Here is a 26447-nt window from a genome sequence, read left to right on the forward strand (position 1 = left end):
CATGTGCCTACTTCAGTTATGTGTGCTCTGTACCCATTCATTGCCAGCAGTGGGTACTAGAAATTAAATGAAGTTTCTGCTAGCATGGTAGGTAAAATTGTCCTCCCTCCCTCCCTCCCTCCCTCCCTCCCTGTTTCTTGAGACAGGGCTTCTCTGTAGTCCTGGCTGTCCTATAACTCACTCTGTAGACCAGGCTGACCTCAAACTCACAGAGATCCACCTGCCTCTGCCTCCCTAGTGCTGGGATTAAATAAAGACATGCTCTGCTACCACTTGGTACCATCTCATTTTAATTAGCTTTTTCTTGCTTGTTAGTAACACAGAACATCTTGGCTATTACTCCTTGTGTTGCTTTTGTGGGTCACCTGATACTTTTTAGCCAGCTATGATTATCAGCTAGCTTAGTGACGTGGATTATATCTATTTGTTTGGTCCTTGCTGTCCTATAACTCAGTCTGTAGCCCAGGCTGGCTTCAAACTCACAGAGATCCTCCTGCCTCTGACTCCCCAGTGCTGGGATTAAAAGTGTGAGCCACCACCGCCTGGCACATAATGGGTTATTTTGTGTGTACAAACACATTTGCAGATGTGTGTGCACCTGTCGGTAAATGTTGGGTGTCTTCCTCAGTTACTCTCCACTTTAGTATTTGGGACAAGGTCACATTGAATCTGGAGCCTGCAGATTTGGCTAGGTTGGCTGGCAAGTGAGCCCCAGGGATCTGTGTGTGCTTGCATGTGTGCATGTAGATGTATTTTTGTCTGTCTGTTTTGGTGCTGGGGTTGCAGGTGCGTGCTGCTGCCCTGGCCCTTTCACATAGGTGTTAGGGCTCTAACTTGGGTGCTTATACTTAACTTGCATGAAACTTCATTGACTGAGCTATCTTCTAGTTCCCTTAAGTAAGATTTTTGAATAAGAAATTTTATTTTAAAAAATTGTTACTTTGAGCTGGATGTGGTGGCATATGCTTGTATTCCTGTATACCTGTAATCCTAGCACTGGGGTGGCTGAGGCAGGAGGATCACAAGTTTGAAATCAACTTGACTTATGATGTGAGACTTTTTGGGTTTTTGAGACAAGGTTTTTCCTGTGTAGCTTTGGAGCTTGTCCTGGAACTTGCTCTGTAGACCAGGTTGGCCTTGAACTCACAGAGATCCAGCTGCCAGTGCTGGGATTAAAGGCATGTGCCACCACCACCTGACTGTGAGATTGTTTTTAAAAAGTCACTGTAAGCATCACTGGAAACTTTGGTCTTGAATGGACATGTTGTGTGAGGAGGGACATCTAGTCATCTGGGTGTGCAGTGTGCAAGTTCAGAGAGTGCACAGGCAGACTGCTTACCATCCACGCCACATTAAGACTCACTGAGATTTAGGAACTTTTTGGATGAAGAAATGGGTTTTCAAAGTGTGTTGTGCCTGGGCAGGGTGCAGGCTGTTGTTTGTGTGTGGAGGAGCAGGTGTGATGGAGGAGCAGCCTGAGTGAGCTTCAGAGATCAGAAGTCTCTGGTACTGTCATATGCTGACGGATGTCACTGTTTGCCTCAGCCAGGGTGCCTTTGGCTACCTGGCCTCCTCTAGCCTTGCCTTGCTTAGTTGACCTTCGTGCTTGCAGGCTGGCTTAGGGTTTAGTTTGAAAACAACCTCCTTGATTACAAAAGCAATTCTGCCTATTTTAGGTGAGCACTTCCTGAGGAGAGGTTAAGGAAAATCCAGAGTGGATGCTCTGGGTTCAGGAGGTACAGAACCTGCTTCCACTGAGCCACGGCGGTAGGCTTTTGAATCTGTGTCTACCTACTACACATTAAAGCAGGTCTCAGTTAGCATGGATGCTGGCGTGAACAGACCTAGAGTATGGTTCCGTGGGGAAGGCTCTGCATTGCTCATCCTAACTGGCCTGGCACTCATGGAAGGCTGATGCCGATTGTCAGCCGTCGTGTTAGTGTCCCCCCTCTCTCACCAGTGTCTGTTTTGTTTTCAGACATAGCCTAGGCTGGCCTCAGATTCATCATGCCTTTCTGCCTCAGCCTTCCCAGTGCTGGGACTTGAGATGTTCTCTGCTATCGTGTCCCACCCCGCTCACGTGTGGGGGTCTCTCCTGGACCCTCATGCTGCTCTTGAGACTCTGGCTCCCTGGACTGCCTGCTGTCCACTCGGCTCTACTTCTGCCCCTCACACTTGATGATGGGCGGCTTTACTGTGCCCCGGCCCAGGACTGTGCCTGAGTCTTCCTGCTCACCTTTCCCACAGCATAACTGCTGGGTTCCAGGACGAGGACAGGAGGCAGAGCATGGATGAGGGTGGGGACTGGGCGAGCCTGTGGGAAGTGTGCCTGAGATTCAGGGGTTCTAAGGTATCCAGGCTTCTAAGAAGCTCTGTGTTTCCCCGTGCTCCGGATGAGCTTGTCCCACCTAGGTTTACGTCTTTCTCTACAAATCTTCATTTTACATGGAAAGGAAAGATGATCACTCTTCCCCTAGATCCAACAGCTCCTAACAGTTACAGTGAGCCACTGTTGATCCGTAGCTGATGGGTTTGTTATCTAGGGATATAAGCTTGTGCTTTTGTGAAATATTGTTCAAGATTTACGTGAAGTACTTAATGCCTTAGTCTTGAACATGGAGCTGTCTGTTGGGGAGATGTCATTTTTTTTTTTTTTAATTCTCTCATAGGTTACATCCCAACCTCAGTTCCCCTCCCGACTCTCAGCTCAGTCCCTACACTCCCCCCACCCACTCCTCTTCCATTTCCCTTTAGAAAAGGGCAGGCCTCCCGGGGACATCAACCAAACATGGCCTATCAAGTTGCTATAAGACTACACAGCTCTTCTCATATTAAGGCTGGACAAGGCAACCCAGTAGGAGGAATAGGGTCCTAAAAGCTGGTAAAAGTGTCGACCATGAGGAGTCCCACAAGAACATCAAGGCATGCAGCCGTGGCACATGTACAGGGACCTGCAAGATGTGCTAGGGTGAAGGTGGCACAGAGGGTGCCACTGTGGATGTCCTTACCATATGGCCGGTATGGATGGGAGCTGCGATCTCACGGTCACAGTTTGTAGCCGAGCCCTGCATACTACTTACATGCACACCCCTGCTTGTGAAAACACACAGATTAATCTCTGAAAGTCATCTCACCAAAGTCTGTTCGCTGTCCAAAGGGAATTTAGGGCTAATGTTTTGAAGGGAACATTTGGGCTTAGGGAACCCTAGTATGGAAACTGGGCCTCAGTGTTGTGGGCCTGTGGGTATTGACCACTTCAAGTGGCCTACTTAACTCTTCCGGTGGAGCAGCCCCTTGTCTGGGGCTGTAGGTGTGTTGGCAGAGGCTGCTTGTTTGTTCAGACCCAAAATAATTACACAGAAATCTGTATTAATTGCCATACTATTTGGCCAGTAGCTTAAGTGTATTTTTAGCTAGCTCTTGCATCTTAAATCAGCCTGTCTCTATTAATTTTTGCATAACCATGAGGTCGTGACCTACCAGCAAGGTTCCAGCATCTATCTCCTCTAACGGCTACGTGGAGTCTCACTGACTCCGCCTTCTTTCTCCCAGCATTCAGTTTAGAGTCCCTTCCTCCCTAGCTCTGTTCTGCCCTGTCATAGGCTGAAGTAGCTTTTTTATTCATTAACCAATAAAAGCAACACATATACGGAAGGACTTCCCACATCATAGGTGCCTACCTCAGATTTGAGGGAGCCTCAGCTGTAGTCATTGAGTAGTATGCTGGGGAGAGCTGACAGTGACCTGCCCACCGACCCCTGGCCAGTTTTGTGGCTTAGAAGATGCAGAAGGACACAGTACATGAACAGTTCCTGAAGGGCCACGCCCAAGTAGGAGTGTAAAAGGTGCCTCTCTCTCTCAACACACTCAACACTCACTCACTCAGACACTAACTCACACGCACACACACTCATGCACACACACATACAAACACACTCACACAGCCACAGAGAAGCGGTAGCTCAGTGTCATCACTTTTTCCCCTTTTTGAATCAGGGTCCCGTGTACACGGGGCTGGCCTCTAACTTGCTATGTAGCTGAGTGACTTAAACTTCTGATCTTCCTGCCCTCCTCCTATGTGCTGGGATTGCAGATTATGTGGTGTTGATGCTGGGGCATGAAACCCAGAATATCATACATGTTAGGTACATTCTTCCCTGCAGCCCAGCTCAGGCTTTTTCTGAGTTCCATTCTGTGCCCAATGCTTGCAGGTAGAATTTATAATAAACCTCATTGAACAGTGTATAATTTAGATGTTTGTAAAGATGGTATTGATGATTTTGTGTGTGTGTGACGGGTGGGGGAACCAATGCAAGAACAATTTACAGTCAACTATATTTATCCTGCTCTGAAAAGAGATAAATGAGATGTATCCAGTGGTTAGAATTTGTGGCGGGAAGGAGGAGAAATACAGATGAACAGAAGCTTACTAATTTTGGGCAGTAAAGGCTTCTGTAGGTTCTAGCTCCTGTCCCCATGGAGCTGATTTGGAGGACGGCAGGCATTAGCTAGTATCTGTGAGGAACTGTCTGACGAGCCTGCTGCTGCTGTGTGGGAGAACTGGTCTGCTCGGCAGGTAGAAGGGACTGAAGAGGTTCTGTGTCTGCAACTTTTGGGCCTATGAGTGAGAGTACAGAGACTGTTCCTGATGCTTGGGGGCTGCCAATGGGAAGGGAGGCAGGCATAGGGCCATTTCAGCTCTCAGCAACTGGAGCTCAGTCTTGCGGTGGGAGGGAGGTGTTGGAGACATGCTCCCGACTCAGGTGACAGGTAGTTACAACTCAGGCAGGTGTGGAAGCTGGAGTGGAGGCCGGCAGGTGGTGTGACAGTGGGGTGTGGGGAGGATGGTCAAAGGAACTTGAGTAGTCTGGAAATTGGGGGGCTGCAGTTCTGCACTGGGTAAGCTGGGATGAGTGTGTAGTTTCAGTGGGAAGTGAGGACTGGGGAGAGTTTTCCAGGAGTGAGCAGAGTAGGAGTGGGGTTACCAGGACAGGAGCTGCTGGAGAGGTGGCATGTCCCCTGAGCGACAGTTGAGGCAGTGGCAGTGAGGGGTTGCGTAAGTTCGCACATGGACAGTGACATCTACACTGGCCACCAGATTCTTTACCCTGAGAGGGGAAAGAGGACCTGCGAGCTCTGGCTTGTCCGCAAACTGATGGATAAGAAAGCATCAGTAAAAGCCTTGTCAGTGAACTTCACAGTTACTTGCTCTATGGTGAACCTGGCACATCAGCAGAATGGGACTTGGCGGGGGAGGGAGGGATCCTGAGTGGGCAGACTGCATGTAACTGTCTGTCAGTTGTCAGGCGATTCCAGAACCAATGCCCAGGGAGCGTGCAGGCTGGAAAGACATAGAGGTCTGGTTTGGCTTCTCCAGGACTGTGTGTGTGGGCTGCCGGGGTCAGCAGATGCCTACAGTGGTAACTGCAGCCCACTTGCTGGGCTCTTGTTTCCAGCTTTCTGAAGGGAAGAGAGGCACATGCAGGACACGGTGTTTTCTTGGGAGCTTTGTGGTTGCTGGGAGTTCAGGCAGGGCCCCTCTAAGGTCACATCCTATATGGCTTAGTCTTAGGCTTGACCACACTTCCTTCTGTGGCATTTCGGGGGTCTCTGTCCATCAGAGGACTATAGTGCCATTTTGCACTCTTCCTTGCAGTCTGATGCTGAGGTTCTGAGCATCCTCCCTGGGCTGTTTCCTGTCTGAGCTGTTATTTAGAGGAGCATGGATGGTATAGTCCCCTATTCTGTCTCCAGCAGGCTCAGCTTCCAGTTACCATGTGTGAGGGCAGCATGAGGTTACTCAGGGCCTGTTTGTTTCGTGACTGGATATGCTAATCAGGACTGCACCTTGTCTTCAGGCCTTAGCTGGTTCTTACTTGATGTGCATGCATGCCTGTGTATGCGTGTGCGTGTGTACTTGCTTGCTTGTGTCTAGGTCTTTATGGAGGTGCAGCCGACACACAACCTCTCATCATATCTCAGTGCAGTTTGCTCGTCTTCACCAGTCAGGATAGTGAGCTTCCCACCACGCGAACACTTCTGCTCTTCCTCCATGCTCCAGCCTTTACTTGTTTGTCTTCTTTCTGTCACTTGGAGTTGGGTCCTGGAACACAGAAGTATATAGTGTGGACCTTTTCCTGGCCACTTTGATTAAGTGTTCTCATTTGAGGGTCACTTGTGTTGTATCTGTAGCTCATTTCTTCATCTCTGAATACTTTCCCATTGTGTAGGTTTTAGAGGTTATCTCTCTATTGGTGTTCGTTATTCCCAGTTTTGGGCTGTCAGAAATACGACTGCTTCAGTTTTCTCTGGTCCAAGTGTCTCTAAGGTAGACTGGAGTGGAGGGCTGCACCTCATCATGGGGCGTGTCATTTCCCAAGAGTCTAGGATGGTGTTTGGGGTCCACCTCGTGCTTCTGGGAGTTCTCTGCCCATATCACCAGTTCAGCTGTAGTAGTGGGTGTCTCCGGTTCCGCATTGTGGGTTTAATTTGCACTTTTCATGCTGGCCTGTGACACTGAGCTAATTTGTTGCTATGGGCTGTATGTCTTTCATCTCTGGGAGGTGTCTGCAGGGATCTGTTGCCTACTTGTAATTCTCTTTCTGAGATGTGGGAGGGCAGTGACTGTGTGTGTGTTGTATGTCAGTCAGCCCTCTGCCTGTGTTCCCTGGATTGGTGACCAGCATTTCCTTTTAGCTTCTGGAGAAGAGTAGCACCTTGAGGTTGTTGGGGTTTGTGAGTTGCCCACATAAATGATTTCTAGAATACACTGTTCTTTTCTCTCCTGGAGCGCTAGTCTTGTGTAGAGAGGGCGGATCCAAGTCTTTTGCCTGTGCTTGCCACGTTGTCCTTGCTCACTAGGTTTCTGTCCATCTGTTTTGGCCTGTGTCTATTCTCTAGGCTACTGTGTGGTCTCTGAGGATTTCTGAGGCATTTTGTAGGTCTCCCTCGGTCGGGTAAAAACCCACGTTCATGTCCTAGTGCCACTGCATTTCTTCAGAACATCCATATTTGAGATAGAGCATCTGAAATGCTTTCCTTCCTCTTGCAATGATGTGGCTGGGTGGCAGGTGGCAGGCCCGTTGTCTGCTATGAGCCCCCAGTTGTGCTGGCATTATGTGAGTTCTGGGCTTCCTTTCCTGAAGTGATCAGTGGTGTCCTGTGTGGTCTGGAGGGCACTGTCTCACTTCCTTATTGACATGGCAGAGTTCTGCTGTCAGTGCCAGGGACCCTGCCCAGGACATGCCATCTTGCATGGTTGCTTTCCTTTTTTCTCACCTCTTGTTGGCACATCTGAAACGACCTCCTCGATGTATTGCACCCTTTCTCCCACATCTCTCCTCTTCCTTTCTGCAGTGTCTTCTGTACGGTGTGGGCGCCCTCATCTGGCCGTCCTGTGTGCTTTGGAGGTGCAGGTGGCACTGAAGGGCACCCTAATGCATTCTTACTGCTGTTAGCAGATGTTTTCTAAGGAGGTAGCACCTGTACACCTGTCTCTTTCGGTTTGTCCCAGGTGTCTAGGATTATTGTTGTCACCTGTTCTTTGCATGGTGACATTGAAAAACCTCCTACTAAGAATGGCTGGAGGAACTGGGTAATGTTAGCTTTAATGAGGAGTTTAGTCAGAGATCAGGGATGGTGCCAAGGCATGGCCTGTGAGCCACCATGGGCTGGCTGGGGCTCCACTGTGTCTGTAGTGGGTATTCATAGTCAGAGGAGCTTCAAAGCTTGAAGGCAGGCTGGCTTTGAGATCCTCTTGACCAGAAGACCCCATTAGCCAAGGGAACAGTAGGGAAGACGTGCTTCTTGCAGAAGTCCACAGAGTCTGTGCTCCACCAGTTGGACTGGACTCTACTCTGTAGTGATTGGGGATGTGTGACAGTTGCCACAGGATAGTCAGACAGAACCTCTGAGACACCTGCTTGTACCTTATTAGGTCCATAGGGAAACGCTGTCCACCAGTGTGCTCTTGTGGTTGTATGAGGTGTTCTGGAGGGACATTCAATTCTTTAATCCCAGGAACAGAACTTTGGGATTAAGAATTTACTGAGTTCGTGTGGTGGTGGTGGAGCACACCTTTTTTAATCCCAGCACCCAAGAGGCAGAGACAGGCAGGTTTCTGTGAGTTTGAGGCCAGCCTGATCTACAAAACGAGTTCCAGAACAATCAAAGCTATGCCAGAAAAACCCTGTCTCAAAAAACAACAAACATTATTTTTAACTGAGTTCAAAGAGGCCTTGCTGCTGTTTCTGATATACTCAGAACTTGATAGCATCAGAGACTTCCTGTATGATTGCTTTGACTTATTCCTCACAGAGGAAAGTCCAGGGTTTGCTGGGTGTGTAGCTTACAGGAGGTTCTAGTCTCAGTACTCCCTCACTCCCGCATCCCTGTCTCCCGTGAGTGTGTTACTTTGGAACTGTGTCCTGCTGGGCTGGGCTGAGGGCATCTGTAACTATGATGTGGACGTTAAATTTAAGACAGGTGTGTTACTGTTGCTTCTATAACTTAGGGTACAAATTTGTTGCTCACCTGAAGCCAAAATTAGTCAAGCTTGACTGGTAGAATTTGCTTTCCCAGAGTTTCAAGAACTTTGATGCATGAGAGACTGTTCTGTACCTGTTGTTGTGAACAGTGCCTGGTCACCTGGGAGAAAGCACAGCCCCTATGTCTGACCAGAGTAGTATTCTGTGAAGAATATAGGACCACACTTTTGTGTAGTTTGGGCATTTTGGGGCATCAGTCTGGAGAGACTTGGCCTATGGTGACCTGTGCTCAGAGGCAGGGCCCCAGCACTGTGAGCACACAGTGTGTAGACGAAGAAGTGTAAAGGACATGGACTCAAGGGTGTGGGAAGCCTGCACTGGGGGGTGCCTGCCACTTTGTGAGTGTAGACAGGGCACCATATTAGGTTCCCACATCTGAGGGAACTGCAGGGCACACATTGGGTCTTTAGCTGTGGCCACTGAACTTGGCTTCACCACTTAGGTTCCTTGTGAAAGGGATGCACCTGGTCTTAGTGTGTTTGTGCAGCCAGCCCCTGCCATCCTGTGCTGGAGAAAGGAGCACTTCCTGATTCCAAGTCTCATTTGTCCCCCAGGAATGGTCCTCGTGCGGAGTGAGAATGGGCAGTTGTTAATGATCCCTCAGCAGGCCCTGGCCCAGATGCAGGCCCATGCCCAGGCCCAACCTCAGACCACCATGGCACCCCGTCCTGCAACCCCCACAGGTGCTCCACCTGTCCAGATCTCCACCGTGCAGGTGAGTGCGTGCACCATGAGTAGGTTAGTGTGGGGTGGCCCCAGCTCAGCCTGGCTCTCACCCGTTCCCCTCCCTGTACACTGGGAGTATCGCAGGAGTGAAGGTGTGTCTTGTGTGAGTGGACATCGAGGCATACAAGTGCTTTCAGATCAGACTGGGTATAGGACGGCTCTGGTCTCCCGTTCCCCTAGCTGAGTCTATACACTCTCTCTCTTGTGGTCAGTGCTCAGCTTGCTGACTGAGTTGGGTCACAGTAGATAGATACTTGGGTCTGCTGCCTTGGTAGAGCCCTGACCTTTCTCTTGCCACCAGTGGGTTCACCTCTCTGTGTCCGTGTCTTCCTCTGTAAGTGCAGATGTAGGTCATGGACTGTCGGGAAGAACCAAGAGCGAGTAGTGGAGCTGAGCGAAGGCCACACAGGGTGCTCCACTCTCAAGCCTTGAGGTCCTAGATTTTGATGCCAAGCTGTGCTGTCTGACTGTGCAGTGCCCCCGGCACCACAGCACTGCAACCCTTGGGGTCTGTGCCAGCACACTGTTGTGTGCTCTGCGTAGCCTTGCCTTTGTTTAATGCCTCCCCTAGATTGGCAGCTAAAGAGATGGTGGGAGTAATTCTGATCACTCTGAACTCCTCTAGGACTGTCCTGTCCTGTAGACGGGTGTATGTGCCGAGGTAGGCAGAGCTCCCCCTGGGACTAGCATAGAGACCTCTTTTGAGGTCTGTGGTGTTTGTTTCCCTAGTCGGGAGTGTGTGGTCTGTGTGGAAGGTTCTCTGGCAGTGTACTGGCCTTGGCCATCTCACCTTTGCATCTCCTCCGACTCCTCTGTGCCATCTCAGGACTTCAGGTGTCCCCATCCCAGTCGACCCCGCCTTCCCCTTTCCAGCCGTGGCATCTCTTCACTGTCAGTGCGTGCCAGCGTCACTTTAAGAGCAGTGCCACCCCTGGGTTTCCCCGTGTCTGCTTTAAAAGACGGCATTTTGTAGACTTGGCTAAAAAGGTCTGTTTTAGGACTTTCTGTGAGGTTTCTGGTCATATGTTTTTTTTCTTTGGCTTGAATGTTTTGAGCTTAGGATAACTTCTTTGTGGGTAAGTAGTAAGCTGTGGATTACTTGAGTGCACTAGTATGTACTTAGGAGTTTGTGTGTGTGCTTGTGCACACGTGTGTGCATACATGTATGTGTACTTAGGAGTTTGTGTGTGTGCATACATGTATGTGTACTTAGGAGTTTGTGTGTGTGCTTGTGCACATGTGTGTGCATATATGTATGTACTTAGGAGTTTGTGTGTGTGCTTGTGCACACATGTGTGTGCATATATGTATGTGTTTCCTACTGTAGCCCATTTTAGATGATTCCTAATTTTTTTTCCAGGCTCCAGGAACACCTATTATTGCACGGCAGGTGACCCCAACTACCATAATTAAGCAAGTGTCTCAGGCCCAGACGACGGTACAGCCCACTACAACCTTACAGCGATCTCCTGGGGTACAGGTAAGGGAATACAACTTGGCGCATCAGTAGGGCTACCTGACTGGCAGAGCGTGCTTTTGCTTTGATGCAAAGATTGGACTTCAGGACTTTTTATATTGGGTACCATGTTGAATTTGAAGATGTAGGTGCTCAATGAAGAAAGTTTTTCTTTTTCTTCTGTGTTCGAATGTAGCCTACATTCTTTTCCTTAAAAAAATAGCAACATTCAAAAGCTTGTTATAAGGTGTAATTAGGAGAGTCACCTCATTAATATTTGACTCAGGGCATCTTTGAGGAAGTAAAGTCTGTGGTAAGAAGAGTTTATGTCTGTGATGTGTGGCCCATTACATGCATATGGATAGTGCTGGTGCTGTATGCAGGTCTTCTCACCTTCCTGTGGCATATTTGTAGGTGAGGTGTGTGTGTGTGTGTGTGTGTGTGTGTGTGTGTGTGTGTGTGTGTGTTCGCCCTAGGGTTGCTTTCCTAGCAGGGGATAGACCACTCCAGCTTCACACGGCTTCCAGACCACACTGCCCCCCTGTGGCCTGTTGCTGTGATGACAGCACAACCCTAGGAATGTCCATCTTTCACTTCCTTCTCCTTACCTTAGCTTTGGAGCTAAGGTATCAGGAGGTAACTCTATTTGGTTTGGGACTTGCTTTGTTTACCACACTGGCGACACACTTGGAATGCTCTTCTTGACTCTGCCTACTGAATGCTAGCTAGGAGTTGTTTGTAAAATAATGTCCTAGGTAGTGGTAGGGGAGAGTGTCCCGCAGATACTGGTCATAACCTGATACAGGTTGATGCTTCTGAGATGCAGCTTCTAGCCTATAGAGCCAAGGGGAGGAACTGATATTCCAGAGGCTCCTCCATTGTAGAGGTTAAAACAGATATTAAGAGTTGGGGAAGGGGCTGGTCAGGGAGGACATACCTGATCAGAGAAGATATAACATGATTGAAGAGATGTACCTGGCAATGGAAGACATTCCTAGTCAGAGAAGACAGATCAGAGAGATACTTGGCTTTGGAAGACCTCCTTGGCTGGGGAGGCAAATTTAGATAGGGAAGCCCTCTCTTGTGGGAAGCAGAGCCTCAAGGGCTCCTGTGTTGAGTTTGTGAGCAGTCATCCCATGTAGGGCTCTGGGCTCTGCCATGAAGCGCTTGTCACACTGTGCTTAGGTGATGTGCCCACTTGGATGTGATGTTAGTTGCCATGCTCCTGCCTAAGCCGCACCTCCATTGCAGTGAGAGTCTGAGCTGGGTGATGGGCTACAGGGCAGCCCTACATACACACGGGCCATTCTAAGCTCATTTTTCTTGGGACTCAGCTCCATTTTCTTTGGTAGCTGTGGGGAGTAAGAACAGCTTGGAGAATAGTTCTGTCCCAGGTTGTGGTAAGCAGCAGAGACATCTGTGTGTTTCAGGAGCTGGCATCTAGGAGACCTGGGGTTTTCTGGGAGGAACTCCTAGTGCTGTCTGCTTCTGATCACAGTGTTCCCTCTTTTGATGAGGAGGGGGCTCTAGAAGGCAGTGAAGCTCATGGTAAGCTGTGTCATGTTCAGTGAGAACAGGTGCCTTGAAGTAGGCAGGTGGGGTCTGCAGTCTGATGAGGTCTGTATCCCTGGGTCCTAGCAGTCAGGTGGGAAATACATTTTAAAGTGAAAACATTGGTAAGAATTGGTGTTCTGGCTGCTCCTGGCTTGTTGAGTCAGCCTCTTGGTTTGTTCCTGACCCTTATCTTCATATGACATTTCATTGGTGGTTTTCAGTCACAAGGGCAATGCATGGTTATGACACGGAGACACTTATCACCCTGAATCCGTTGCCAGATGTAGAGTAACTTGGGGGAGGGTGTAGGAGACCTGGAGTTGAGTCATGCTGGTGCACCTGTGGCTGGAGTACTCTAAGGACTTTCTCTGGTCTAAGGGAGCTGAGGCCTTGCCTTACGCTGCTCCAGAGCTACCCTTGGGTGGCTGTGGGATGCTCACTGCTCTCTGCCTTCAGATGTGGGGTGGGGACGGGACATTGTTAAAAACCTGCAGTGAGGAAATGTGGGCAGCCAGATTTATAAATTGGAGAGGCACTAATTTAAGAACTGGTAAATATTTCACCATGATTGCTCAAGAAAAGCAGGACTACCAGGAGTGGGACTAAGGGCCAGTGGTTTGGTGTCTGAATCATTTGAAGTCTAGATGCCCATTTGTGTTGCAAATGTTCTTAGGCTTGGCCAGACAGCGCCTTTCCACAGTCAGTGTGGCCACACCAGCAGCTCAGCTCTTGTGTCTCAACTTTTGGCAAGACTCCCTTTTGGAATGCCCAGGATGTTAACCAGGGAGTTGTGGGAAGTGAGACCCTTCCTCTCTGGGTCTCGTGTAGACCCTGTGGGGGTGCTTTGCCTGAAGGTCACAGCTACCTGTTACAGGGCTCTGCACAGATAAAAGGGTTCTGAGGAGTAGCTTCTGAGAGGAGGTTGTTGCTGTGACAGCTCTCAGACTCTGATTCTCAGTGATGGGCTCAAGCCTCAGGTTTAATACAGATCCAAATACAACTTCCCTTCATCATCACTGTGGTCCTTAGTTGTGGGTCTGTCATGGGTGCCCTTCTACCTCACATAGCTGCAGGAAGTGTGGACACCCAGCCGTTTGGGCTCCCTACTTCCCCAGAAGCTGTGATGAATTTCCCTTGTGCTCTGAACTCTTCTAGCCTCAGCTGGTTCTGGGTGGTTCTGCACAGACAGCCTCGCTTGGAACGGCCACAGCTGTTCAGACAGGGACACCTCAACGAACAGTCCCTGGGGCCAGCACCACCTCCACAGCTGCCACGGTAAGAATTTCCTTCAGGACCCCTAGGGGTAAAACCAACCCATTGGTACTAGTGGGGAAATGGAGCTGGTGCACACAGGAGCTGGAGAATGCTGCAGGGCTCACAAGCCAACTGACAGTACTGGTGGCATAGAGGGGACCTGTGTCAAGTCCTTTATGGGGTGACCTGAGGGACCCTGAGTATCTTGCTTGGGATCTGGGACCCCGCAGATGCCTGTGGAAGCCACACATGTAGCTGCTGAACACTTGTGGTCTGGGCATCAGTGTGTCTGTCTGCTTTAACTCCACAGCTTTTCCTTTATGAACCTGGTGCTTTGGACAAGTCGGGGTCATACTTTGGAACTTCTTTTTGTGTTCTTTGACAAGTACTTTTAGCCAATTACGGAGCTGCTTGGGACTTAGTCTGCCATGCACATTGGGCAGCAGCCTCTGCTCCTGAAATAAGGGCTTAGTCTTGGCAGATGCATCCTTCCCTAGAAGGGGGTTTCTGTGTTGAAAGATGCAGGCTTGGTGGCCCTTAGAGTAGCTGATTGCCCTTCTGAGAAGCTTCTAGCATGTGTAAGAGGTAACATGCTTCTTGAGAGAGGTTTAAATGCTAAGTTCACGTGTCTTTCAGACCAGTACACCTTTCACTGCGGTGATGAGATCGCCTATAACTTACACCTTTTCATTTTAATACAGGAAACTATGGAAAATGTGAAGAAATGTAAAAGTTTTCTATCAACATTAATAAAACTGGCTTCTTCTGGTAAACAGTCCACGGAGACAGCGGCAAATGTGAAAGAATTAGTACAAAACTTGCTGGTAAGAAGCTCAGGTGAAACTCTCTGCCTTAGAGCATGGTATGTGACCTGCAGCCCATGCTCGGCCAGCCAGGGTGACCTGGGTGGGCAGATGAGAGCTTGTGGAAGATCCCGGAGAAGGAGAGGTGTGTACGGCTGTCAGGGTGTGTGGTTGCTGGCTTGAGTATTCTGGGGACTGGGCTGAGACCCCAACATTCCTACTATACTTAGATGAGTCACCTGAGGAGACGCAGCACTAAAGAAGGGCTTGCAGGACTGGACCCCGTAGCAGGAGTGTGCACCTGATAGCCAGTGATGCTAAGGGGGTTCCCTGCCTTCTCTTCTCTAAAGGCAACAGGGAGGGTCCTTAACTCCAGTTTATAGGCAGGTGGTCTGTGCTGCACCTGCCCCAGCTGCCCTTGGTACTTCCTCTTCCCACACCTTGAGAATTCAGTGCTGGTTTCTAAAAGAAGCCTTTGTGCTGATGTGCTGGACTGACCTCTCCCATTGGCTGGTGCTCCCGTCTCCTTGTCCATGGACATTTTATTTTAGCAACTTGCTGTAGTCAGGGTTTGAACTGGGCTCCTTGCTTCGTACTGCAATGAACTTTGTCCCTCCTAACCTATAGCACTTACATTCTTGATCTTTGAGAGTGTGCGATTTCTACTGCTCGGGTTTGTTGGTTCAGCCTTGCACTCTTGATCCTTTTCCTCCCTGAGGAGTTTTCAGGCCAGGCAGGGGTGACCCGCTGTGCTCTGATGCCTGCGAGGCCCCGTCCTTATCCAGTGCTGTCTTCTCCACTTGCTGGTCCTGTTCATTCTTTTGCTCTATCCAGCTGTCCACAAGGTGCTACACTTCGATCAGGACCCTGGGCCTAGCTTATTCTTACATATAGAGTGAGTGGACCTCTTTGTGGCCTTGGGTTTCACATCAGTCAGACTAGGGCCCAGCTGCTCATGGTACACGCCATTCCCAGGATCAGAAATATTGCCAGCCTGCATATTTTCTCTTACTTCTGCCCTGCTCAGTGTGGCTGACCGACACTGTGTGCTCTGGTGTCACCACTGGCATCTTCTTCCCTGCCAGTTATGTTACTCTCAGGACATAGTTTGCTGTCACAGCCCTGTCCTCAACAGTTTACCATTTCTCCCTGTAGCACAATTAACAAAAACCCAGAGACAGAAATTGGGCTTTAGCCTGAAGGTCAGAAAAGCAAAACAGCCAGCCACTGGCTCTTAATGCTACCTCAGTCTGAAATGGCTTTGAAAAGAAGAAAATGAAATTAAAAAAAAAAAAAGAAATGTTTTGAAAGAAAAAAAAGGGGGGTAGAGATATGATAGGGTAAAAAGGTGGATTAAGTGAATCTACTTTTAAAAAACAACTCCTAGTTTTGAATGTTTTATATTGGATTGGATTTTTATATCAAATTTTGTATATATACAAATTTGAGATTAATTTTGTTAGAATATACTGTACATCTATTTCTACTCTTGTTCAAAATACTGCATCTATACAACTCAATTAACAATGTAATGCAAATTTGTAGTCCTTGAAAATTATTATTACCAACTGTTTAGGATAATAAGGAAATGCAGGTTAGTAGTTAATCTATTATATTCAAACTTGCAGTCACATTAGGTATGTTTTCAAGGTCAAACAAAGATATATTTTAGATAGACAGGTCATCTTCAAACGCTTCAGAGATCTACAGAATATGGCATTTAAGATGTTTTAATAACATAGGCTCTTTTTTATGACAGTGAAACATGTCTGCTCCTGGCAGTACCAATCTACTTTAGAGAAGATGATGGACATTAAAGAAACTCCACATGGAATTTACTTTCTTTGTGGCATAAGTAAACCAGTGGTCAAGCCCTTGCATTGACTGCTACCAGTATGCTGTCCTAATTGGACAAGCAGAAAATAAAAGAAAATGACTGCCACACATTGACAATTCAAGGAGGGACAGCCCTACAGAGTATCCTGCTTCACAGAAAAGTCTGTTGGTTGTGCAAGGCCAGTAGGCTGAAGATAGATGCCCCAACATTGCAGGAACTTTGGGTGACTGTCCAGGCAGCCAGCTGTTTCTGTCATTTCTCACATTTTTTGGAACTCGCTTTCTTGCACATCCTGCTTACTCAGTTAATATTATTTCCCTCTTGGGTCTCTGAGAGAGTTGAAGATTAGATAGTTATAATTTATCAGATGCAGAAAGCAAGTTAGGATAGTGAATTAGGTATAGGACTCTGGACTCACCAAGATAGGATAAATATGAAGTATTTTCTCAGAATTTGTTAATGCAAATGGACTAGACATTGTTGATGTACTTATTGCCTGTATATATTGTATATAGTCATTGTACTTATTATATATAGTTTTCTTGTATTAGTTATAGCCTTTTTAAATTTTAGACCAAAAGGGGAACTGTAGTGATATTTCATTTATATTTTAATAAGTAAAGCTTGCCTGAGGATCAGAGAGTAAAACAGCCCCACTGATCAGCCTTACAGACCAGGCAGTGATAATACACACATTTAATCCCAGTAGCCACACTAGTTTGCCATAGAAACTGGGCGGTAGTGGTGCATACCTTTAATCCCAGCTCTAGAGAGGAATATAAGACAGGAGGAGACAGCTCTCAGACACAGTCTCATTCTGAGGATTCCCGGAACAGGATCACCATTTCATACTGAGGTAGAGATAAGAGCCAGTAGCTAGTTGTTTTACTCTCTGATCTTCAGGCAAGCTTTATTTATTAAAATACAAATGAAATACTGCTGTATCTCTGCCTGCGACTGTCTTCCCCAGGTTTTTTAAGCCCTGGACGGACGTTACAGTAGTCGGTGGTGCCCCTCTGCATAGTAGCATGGACTCTGCCCCACTTCAGGAGTCTAGTCCACGCAGAAAGCTAGTCCAGTTCTCATCTGTCTTACGGGGTTTTCCAGCCTTCACACTGAGTCTCCAGATGTCTAACACAACCACGTGTACCTTGCTTGTGGACTCTAAGGCTTCCCCTTTGGTGCTGCATGGGCGCCAGTCTCTTTGACAGGTGCTCTACTCCCTGACGAGGCTGGGCTAAAGTGTTGCCCTTGGCATTCTGTCCACAACTTGTTTGTTTCCTAACAAAATGCCCGGCACTGGGTAGGTGCCTGGTATCCCAAAGTGAAAACATATTGAGTGAGAAACCTGTGGGCGGGTGGAGATGTGAATCAGTAACTGACCAGCTAGACTCATGTTCACCAGCTGCTGCTCAGGGTCCAAGGAGACGCTAGACATGAGTGTACCTAGGGGTGTGCAGCACAGACACATGGTCTGTTGTCAGAAGGGCCAGAGCAGTGTGATGCTGAGGTTTAGGGTGTGTGCCATGAAATTGTGTGAAGGTGTGTCACAGCCGTGCCAACGTGGTTTATTTTGCAGGATGGGAAAATCGAAGCAGAAGATTTCACTAGCAGGTTATATCGAGAACTGAACTCTTCACCTCAACCTTACCTTGTGCCTTTCCTGAAGGTGAGGAACAGCTTATGCTACAGCAGTGTAGTGCAGTTGGGTAGGATGTCACATGCCACCTGAGTTGGCTGGAACAGCATGTGAGGTTTTCTGTTCAGAACAGGCTTTCTTGAAGCTGAGCCCCCAGTTGCAGCTCTGGCACACTCTGGTGTAGGACCAGAGCTCCTTGTGGGGCTGGGTTTACTTACAGAGTAAGCTTGGGAACCTGACAGTATTGGTGCCTCTTTGGAGATGCATTTTGTTCTGAAATTCATTTTAGTCAGATTTTGTTAAGAAAATCCTGTTGAGTAAGTGTGGAGTTGAGTGACAGTCAGGGATTAGTACTTGACACTGTCTATAGAATGCTTATAGAAGTATTAGCCAAAGACTTTTTTGAAGGTTTATGCTTTTACAACAGTAGAAGCTCTTGTGCTCCAGCTGTGCCTAACCCCACATGTCTGTCTGTCCTCAGAGGAGCTTACCTGCCTTGAGACAGCTGACCCCAGACTCTGCGGCCTTCATCCAGCAGAGCCAGCAGCAGCAACCACCTGCCTCACAGGCCACGACTGCACTCACGGCTGTGGTGCTGAGCAGCTCGGTGCAGCGCACAGCTGGGAAAACGGCTGCCTCGGTGACCAGCGCCCTCCAGCCCCCAGTCATCAGCCTCACGCAGCCCACACAGGTTGGCGTTGGCAAGCAGGCACCGCCCACACCACTGGTATGAAGGCGCGAGCCTGGCATGGTGCTCTTGCCAGCCACCATGCCACTTAACTCAGCAGCCCTGGCTCGGAGCCTCTTTCTGGAAAGAGCAGGCAAGGAAGCTCCTGCTGGAAAGGCGTGCGGTTGTTCTCTTAAGTAACTGAAATGTGAGCTGGAGGTTGAGGCCACAACTTTGTATTATACTTTTCGGAGAATGATTGGCACTTGTTGGCTCACTTACTGGCAGACTCCTCACCTTGTTGTTGGGGTTCCTGTACAGGAGTGCAGTGTGCTTAGTGAGCCTCTTAGGAGGATGCTCTCTGGACTTTGAGTGATGCCCAGATGTTCAAACCATTGGGGTTGGGGTTGGAGGAGGGGTTGGTCAGGCCTTTGCCTTTGGGGTAGAGCCTGCTGGTGGGAATATTGTAGTCTGGACGATGTTTGGGAGCTGAGGGCTCTGGCAGGTGGGTATGGCTTTGTCTGCTTTGGATTTTTTGACGGGGCAGGACGACTTTTTGCTGTGATTGCATTCAGAGTGTACTCCTGCCTCGAACAGCACAGGCTCACCACATCTAGAAAGGTGAAGTTCAGAAGGGGGCTGGCTACGTAGTGTAATGTTGTAGAGCATTTATTTATGGGGTCTTAGGTTTAGTTTCCAGCTCTGGGTGGTGGTGGAGGAAGGGGGTTGTGATTGTACCAATGCAGCTTAACTATGAGCAGTGGCTGGGGGTGCAGTGCTGTATGGGGGGGTGCTGAGGAGGCCGGATTCCTCGGGGTGCTGGTTCCTCCCTCTGCTAGCTCGTGCCTTTGTCTTCTCTCTCTTAGTAGTGAGGAAGACATGGTGGACAGCAGGCTCAAGGCCCCACACGAGTAGGGTTTCTCACTGGGACAGGGATTACTGTGTCCTTTGCTTTCACATAGTTTAAGTAGGGAGCTGTGCTACTGAGCAGTCAGCACATTGATTTACCTAGCGGGCAGTTCCCGGGAGGACTCACTCTCCTCTGAGGGCTGGCCTCTGTCCTTGAGTGTCAGGGCTCCAGCAGACCCATCCTTTCTGTAGTTTTGGCTGTAACTGTCAGATTGGTACAGCCTAGAATCTTATCTGGGAAGAGAGTTCTTAATGAGGGTTATCTAGATCAGAATGGCCTCGAGGCATCTTTATGGGGGTTGTTTTGATTTTTGGTTGATACAGGAAGATCCACCCTGAATGTGGGTATCACTGCTTCCTAGTGAAGAAAACCAGCTGAACAGAAGGGAGTGGTCAGGCAACACACTATTTTTTTTTTCTCTCTTGACTATGAATGTGGTGTGATTAGTTGTCTCTGTTTCTGCCTTTGTGACTTCCCTGCAGTGGTAGACTGTGACCAAGTAAATCTTTCTCCATCAGTTGCTCTGGTCAGGTGTTTGGTCGCAGCATTGGAAATGAAGCTAGAGCAGTGCTGTTCTTTTTCAGAGATGTGAGCAGAGCAGTGGTGCGCTCAGTAACCTGGCCATTGCTCTGTGCTGTCCTGATCCACCCCAAACTCTGCTTGTGCCTGTGTGTGTACAGTAGGTCAGCTTTGTGCAAGCCTATAGAAGTGGGCTTTTCCTGTGTTTGCAGTTAGTGTCTGTCTTCTCAGTGGAAACCCAGCCTGAACTGCCCTGGGCTTGTCCTGAGCTGTGAGAGCCATGTTTTGTTGCAGAAACAGCTCTGGGGCAGGCCTCAGCCTCAGTCCCTTGCAAGGTCCTGTTCCACCAAAAATACACCCTCTACCTTTTTTTTTTTTAAAGCAGAGTTGGGGTTCAAATCTAGAAGGGCTTCAGACTCCTATGCAGACACCGTACTTTTCTGTTAACACCATCAGCCACACAAAAAGTGTCCTTTACAAAAACTATAATTCTTACTGGAAAGTTTCTAGCACAGATTTATGATCATGCTCTCAGTGGCTTCCTGTGAGCCGTGCCCAGAGCACAGCCAGTGCCGTGGGCTCTTGGAGCCCGTTGTAAGCCTTGCACAATATGGCAGGATGGCAGAGCTGAGCCAGCCCTGAGGTCTAAGCATGGTTCAGAGAATGATGAGGGGGATAGTCTGTGTTGCCAGAGGACCAAGTTTAGGGCAGGACTTGGAGACTCATCTTCATGCCTATGAAAAATCACCTGGCCCTACAGAAAATTTAAAATGTAAATAAGTCACTTGAGTGTGGCCACCAGGACGGGTCTGAGCTCAGTCTTGCTTTGCTGCTGCCCTCCAGGATCGGGGCAGGTCCTAAGTGTCATGTGCTCCATGTCCTTGCTCCACTGTAGCCTTCGCCTCAGTCTTTCGGAGCTGTGTGTAGAGGGTTGTTATAGGGCTGTTGAACCGGGCTTTTAGATCTGGAATGAGATGTATATCCAACTTTCCTGGAGCTTCTGACAGGGCAAGGTTGGGGCAGGGCTGATGAAGCAAATAGCTGGCTTCATGGGTCAGTGTGGTGGCCTCTGGGTGTGTGTGTGTGTGTGTGCTCATGCACTATGTGACTGTGCCCCAGGTGATCCAGCAGCCCCCGAAGCCTGGAGCCTTGATCCGGCCCCCGCAGGTGACCTTGACGCAGACACCCATGGTCGCATTGCGGCAGCCTCACAACCGGATCATGCTCACCACACCACAGCAGATCCAACTGAACCAGCTGCAGCCAGGTGAGGCCCCTGCTGCTGCCACCCAGGACCGGCTGCTTCCACCCAGGGCTGACTAGTCTCGGAAATGGCCAGTTGTGGGATAGTATTTGATTTCATTTAATCATTGTGATAAAATTCATGTAGCAGACAACTCAACATTTAAAAAATGATTTTATGCACACCACTCAGTGACATTTATGAGGTTATGCAACCACTGCCCTTGTCAATGTGGTTTTTAAATTAACCTGAATTACATATGATTGCCCCTGTTCGTATCTGTGAGGTCACAGACCTGGCTGTTTTTCTCCCTTTCCTAGCAGTGAGGTCGCGGCGCCTGCAGCTCTCACGCCCTCTCACACCTGTGCTAGTGGTCTGCATGCTCTCACCACCCCAGTCTTCCCTCCTCTGCCCCACCCCTCTGTCCTAGAGTTGACAGAAATTATGCTGTGCAGTAGCTGTGTAGCACCTCCCTCGGAAGCTGCAGGACCCCAGTGCCCCTCAAGGCACATAGGCTAGTCTAGGTCGTGTGGTAGAAGCATTGTTCCCACTCAGAAACCCGCTTTGTCCTTGTGGTTTCTTCTCTCCCTTCCAGGCCCCATTAAGCCTCCTTGTGAGTTGCTCTGCCTCTTCTAAGGCCTGACCATGGCTCCTCCCAATAAAGTTCCTTCTGAAGTATAATTCTCTATCAGTTCCTTTCCACTGTATTTAGGCCTTCAGATTATAACAGTACACGCCCCCCTAGAACTTTAGATTATAACGGTACACGCCCCCCTTAGACCTTTAGATTATAACGGTACACGCCCCCCTTAGAACTTTAGATTAAAACGGTACATGCCCCCCTTAGACCTTCAGATTATAACGGTACATGCCCCCCTTAGACCTTTAGATTATAACGGTACACGCCCCCCTTAGACCTTTAGAGTATAACGGTACACGCCCCCCTTAGAACTTTAGAGTATAACGGTACACGCCCCCCTTAGAACTTTAGATTAAAACGGTACATGCCCCCCTTAGACCTTTAGATTGTACCCTTACACTTGCGTGTCCCTAAGGCAGCCTCACTGATTTTCCCTGGCCCTGAACTCCTGGGCTCCAGTAATTCTGCTTCAGTCTCCTAGTTGAACAGTCTGCCTACTGTTCGTCTCTGCCAGAAATTGCTCCTGTACTTAAGAGTTGAGGGAGCCTAGCAGTGATGGTGCTTGCCTTTAGTCTCAGCACTCAGGAGGCAGAGGCAGGCGGATCTCTATGAGTTGAGGGCCAGCCTGGTCTACAAAAGCTAGTTCCAGGACAGGCTCCAAAGCTGTAGCGAAATCCTGACTTGAAAAACCAAAAGCCAAAACAAATCACACAACAACATTATTATTCTTGTTTCGTGTGTATGGTTGTTTTGTCTTTGTGTGTGTGTCTGTGTACTGTGTGTGTGTCCCGTGTCCTTGAAGGCCAGAAGAGGGTGTTGGATCCCCTGGAGCTGTTGTCAGCCACTTTGTGGGTGCTAGGAATCGAACCTAGGCCTTTGGAAGAAGAAGGGCTCTTAACCACTGAGCCACCTCTCCCTCCCTCCATGCTGCTTGATCTTAGCAGGTGTTGTATATGTAGCCATAGCTGCTTGGAGTTTATATGTGCAAGGGTCCTGTCATGTCTAGAAAATACTGTTTCCCGGCAGTCTTCCACAGTCTCTCATTCCTGCAGTCTTTCCACCCCCTCCTTCTATGATGCTCCCTGAACCTTGAAGGGAGGGGGTGTGGTGCTACAGTCTCTTTTTCTCTGCACTTTGAACAGTTGTGACTGTGTGTGTGTGTGCAGTGTGCAGGTGCGTACAGTGTGTACAGGAGCGTACAGTGTTTGTACAGTGTACACAGGTGCATACAGTGTGCATACAGGTGCGTACAGTGCAGTGTGTGCAGGTGCATACAGTATGTGTACAGGTGCGTACAGTGTTTGTACAGTGTGTGTACAGGTGCGTACAGGTGTATACAGTGTGTGTGCAGGTGTGTACAGTGTGCACAGGTACATACAGGTGCATACAGTGTGTACAGGTGTGCACAGTGTGTACAGGCGTGTGCAGTGTGTATACAGGTGTATACAGTGTACGCTGTGTGTGCAGTGCCTACAGTATGTGTATAAGTGTGTACAGTGTGTGTACAGGTGCGTGCCGTGTGTACACAGGTACGTACAGTGTGTGCAGGTGCATACAGTGTGTACACAGGTGTATACAGTGTGCCGTGTGTGTGCAGTATGTACAGTGTGTGCACAATGTGTGTACAGGTGTGTGCAGTGCCTAGAGTATGTGTACAAGTGTGTAGAGTTGTGTACAGTGTGTGTGCGGTGTGTGTACAGGTGTGTATAGGTGCATACAGGTACATACAGTGTGTGTACAGGTGTGTACAGGTACGCACAGTACAGAAGAGGACATCAGATCCCCTGGAGCTGTAGTCACAGTGTTGTGAACTGTTTAATATGGGTGCTGGGAGCTGAGCTTGGGTCCTCTGAAGAGCAGTACAAGTGTGTAACCACTGAGCAATCCAACCCTGCGGCTTAACCGTGTCTGCAGTTCAGAGCCACTGGTGCGGAGTTTTGAGAGTGTTGCTGTGATGAGCAAGATGTCAGTTTCTCCTTGGGGCTTGTAAAGCCAGCAGAGTCAGGCCTCTGGTAGCAGTCTCTGATCTCCACTGTGTCTTTGGCTTTGCAGTCCCTGTGGTGAAACCCACCGTGTTACCTGGAACCAAAGCCCTTTCTACTGTTTCTGCACAAGCAGCTGCTGCACAGAAGAACAAGCTCAAGGAACCAGGGGGAGGCTCCTTTCGGTAAGGACTGACGCCCTGTGTACTTCAGGGAGAGCATGGGAGGGCGTGCTGTCCACTTCACTCACTGTTAGGTCTTCCCTACTGGTTCGTGGCACTGGTAGCCTCAGGACTGTTGTTTCTGCTTGGTTCTGACTGCATGTCTCTGTCAGTGTGTGTTTCCAACATGAGTGCAGCAGTGGAGGCTTCATGCCCTCCGCAGGAATGGAGAACAGGTCAGCTGACTGGTTCCTTGCCACCTGCCTGCTGCCACCGAGTTGAAACCACCTTAAGGAGCTGTGATTTCCTCGTACAACATAACCTCTGCTCCCTCCTCTCCAGGGATGACGATGACATCAACGATGTTGCATCAATGGCTGGGGTGAACCTGTCTGAAGAAAGTGCAAGAATATTGGCCACAAACTCTGAGTTGGTGGGGACACTGACTCGGTCCTGTAAAGACGACACCTTCCTCCTCCCCGCACCTTTGCAGAGGAGGATACTGGAAATAGGTATGTTTGCTCCTGATGATGCCACTAGGATGCTCAATGTCCAGATCTGTGTCTGATGTGCTCCGTGACCCTGACGAGACTCAGCACAGCCCTTCTGCAGTAGCTCCACTGGGTGCGGGGGCTGTAGGTGAGCGGGCCCTCTGTCTTGGTTTGGGCTCACCCCATGATAGCTGCTCTGGTGGTTGGCAGGTAGTGGAAGGGTGGGCAGTGACTGCTTAGGTTGCCCTTGATTGTACAAAGCAGTAAGTAGTGGATGAGCAAAGCCAGTGTGGTAAGTACCATAAAGTGCTCTTTTTCTGCATGGCCTGCAGGTAAAAAGCACGGCATCACGGAACTCCATCCAGATGTAGTGAGTTATGTGTCTCATGCCACACAGCAAAGGCTGCAGAATCTTGTAGAAAAAATATCTGAAACAGCTCAGCAGAAAAACTTCTCTTATAAGGTAATGGGGCTATTTTCCTGGGGAGAATGTCCATGCTCTCAGGTCCTGACCTAGGGCTGTGTGGTAGCCTTGGAGTCCTGGTTGTTCCTGTGCTCATCCTCTCAGCCACAGGCACACGTATTCACTGCAGGGCTCTCAGGTGCTCTGCAGGGATCCTGCTTTGGAAGATGAGCCTCTCAGCTAGGACAATTGTGGAGTCTTCTACTCTTATTCCATCCACCTGCTGCTGTCCCTTCTTGAGGCATGAGCTAAACCTGCAGGCTCTCAGCCAGCTGTGGCCCTATGTTTATAAAGTGAATTTTCAGGCAAAATATGTCTTGAGCAGTTGCACAGATGTCATTGGAGTCACTGCTTGTGCCTTCAGGGCAGTATATGGCCAATTGTCAGCTTTAAGAACAAGCTGGGTGTGGTGGCACATGTCTTTAATCCCAGTTCTTGAAAGACAGAGGCAGGTGGATCTCTGTGAGTTTGAGGCCAGCCTGGGCTACAGAGCAAGTTCCAGGACAGCCAAGGCTACACAGAGAAACACTTGTGTCGGGAAAGTAAAACAAACAAAACATAAACAGAAATAATACTTCTACATAGAAGGACTTAAATGTTCCTTAAAAATTATCAAAGTTTATCAACTGGAAACCTGTCAGACTCCTGGTAACTTGATGAGACTTCCCCCTCCTTGTGAGAGCATGGCCTGGAGCAGTGAGCTGTGCACAGCCACCACCATGGGAGCTGTGTGTAGAGGGTCCATCTGTACAGAGCATGTTCATGATTATCGGGGTTCCAAATTCATGGTGAGCAGTGTTTTTGCTATTTTTTTTTTTGTAGGATGATGACAGATACGAGCAAGCAAGTGATGTTCGGGCTCAGCTCAAATTTTTTGAACAGCTTGATCAGATTGAAAAGCAGAGGAAAGATGAGCAGGAGAGGGAGATCTTGATGCGGGCAGCAAAGGCAAGTTAAACCCTCCTTCCAGGTCTGGGGCTCAGGCTTGCAGCACATTGGGTTCCCGGCTGGTGTGGAGGAGTGGGTGTTGTGACTGGATAGGTTGAGGGAAGCCTGGCTCCCTTGGTGTGTGTGCTTCAGTGCTGGAGACTGCACTCGAGGGTGGGGATTTGATTTGACAGATGTGGACTTCCTTTTCCCTCCCTTCGTCCCTCCTTCCCTCCCTCCCTCTCTCCCTCCTTCCCTCCCTCCCTTCCTCCCTCCTTTCCTCTCTCCCTCCTATATAGCCCTGGCTAACCTGGAACTCATGATGTAAACCAGGCTAGCCTCAAACTCATGAGATCCTCTTGCCTCTGCCTCTTGAGTGCTGGGATTAAAGGTGCCCACCACCATGCCGGATGGTGTGGGCTTTCTTAAGATATTTCTAATACTTTACCTCCCCAATGTTGTAGACTGTGGTGTGGGATCACATTGCTCTTCAGTCTAGAGCATTCTGAGCTGAGTGTGGGAACCTCGTTCCTCCATTATTAGAATCACCTAGAGATACGAATCGCAGTGTTAAGCTTTTATGCAGTGGCAGGGGTGACAGCTGAATGGTGCCTCTCTAGCCCTGAGCC

General features: G+C 49.0%; 1 protein-coding gene across 1 annotated transcript in view; it reads left to right on the top strand.

Moving 5' to 3' along the window:
* Positions 1-26447, top strand: part of Taf4 (TATA-box binding protein associated factor 4) — a 61381-nt gene that overhangs the window by 26414 nt on the left and 8520 nt on the right. The window contains exons 2-12 of the mRNA XM_041641881.1: positions 9101-9261; positions 10633-10752; positions 13438-13557; positions 14238-14360; positions 17756-17845; positions 18297-18542; positions 21031-21178; positions 23847-23961; positions 24280-24449; positions 24761-24891; positions 25714-25839. Coding sequence (XP_041497815.1) covers positions 9101-9261; positions 10633-10752; positions 13438-13557; positions 14238-14360; positions 17756-17845; positions 18297-18542; positions 21031-21178; positions 23847-23961; positions 24280-24449; positions 24761-24891; positions 25714-25839 — 1550 coding nt within the window. The remainder of the gene's footprint in view (positions 1-9100; positions 9262-10632; positions 10753-13437; positions 13558-14237; positions 14361-17755; positions 17846-18296; positions 18543-21030; positions 21179-23846; positions 23962-24279; positions 24450-24760; positions 24892-25713; positions 25840-26447) is intronic.

The sequence above is a fragment of the Microtus oregoni genome, unplaced genomic scaffold (genome assembly GCF_018167655.1).
Source record: "Microtus oregoni isolate MIOR12 unplaced genomic scaffold, Mior012 000071F_ref0000514, whole genome shotgun sequence".
NCBI lineage: Eukaryota > Metazoa > Chordata > Mammalia > Rodentia > Cricetidae > Microtus > Microtus oregoni.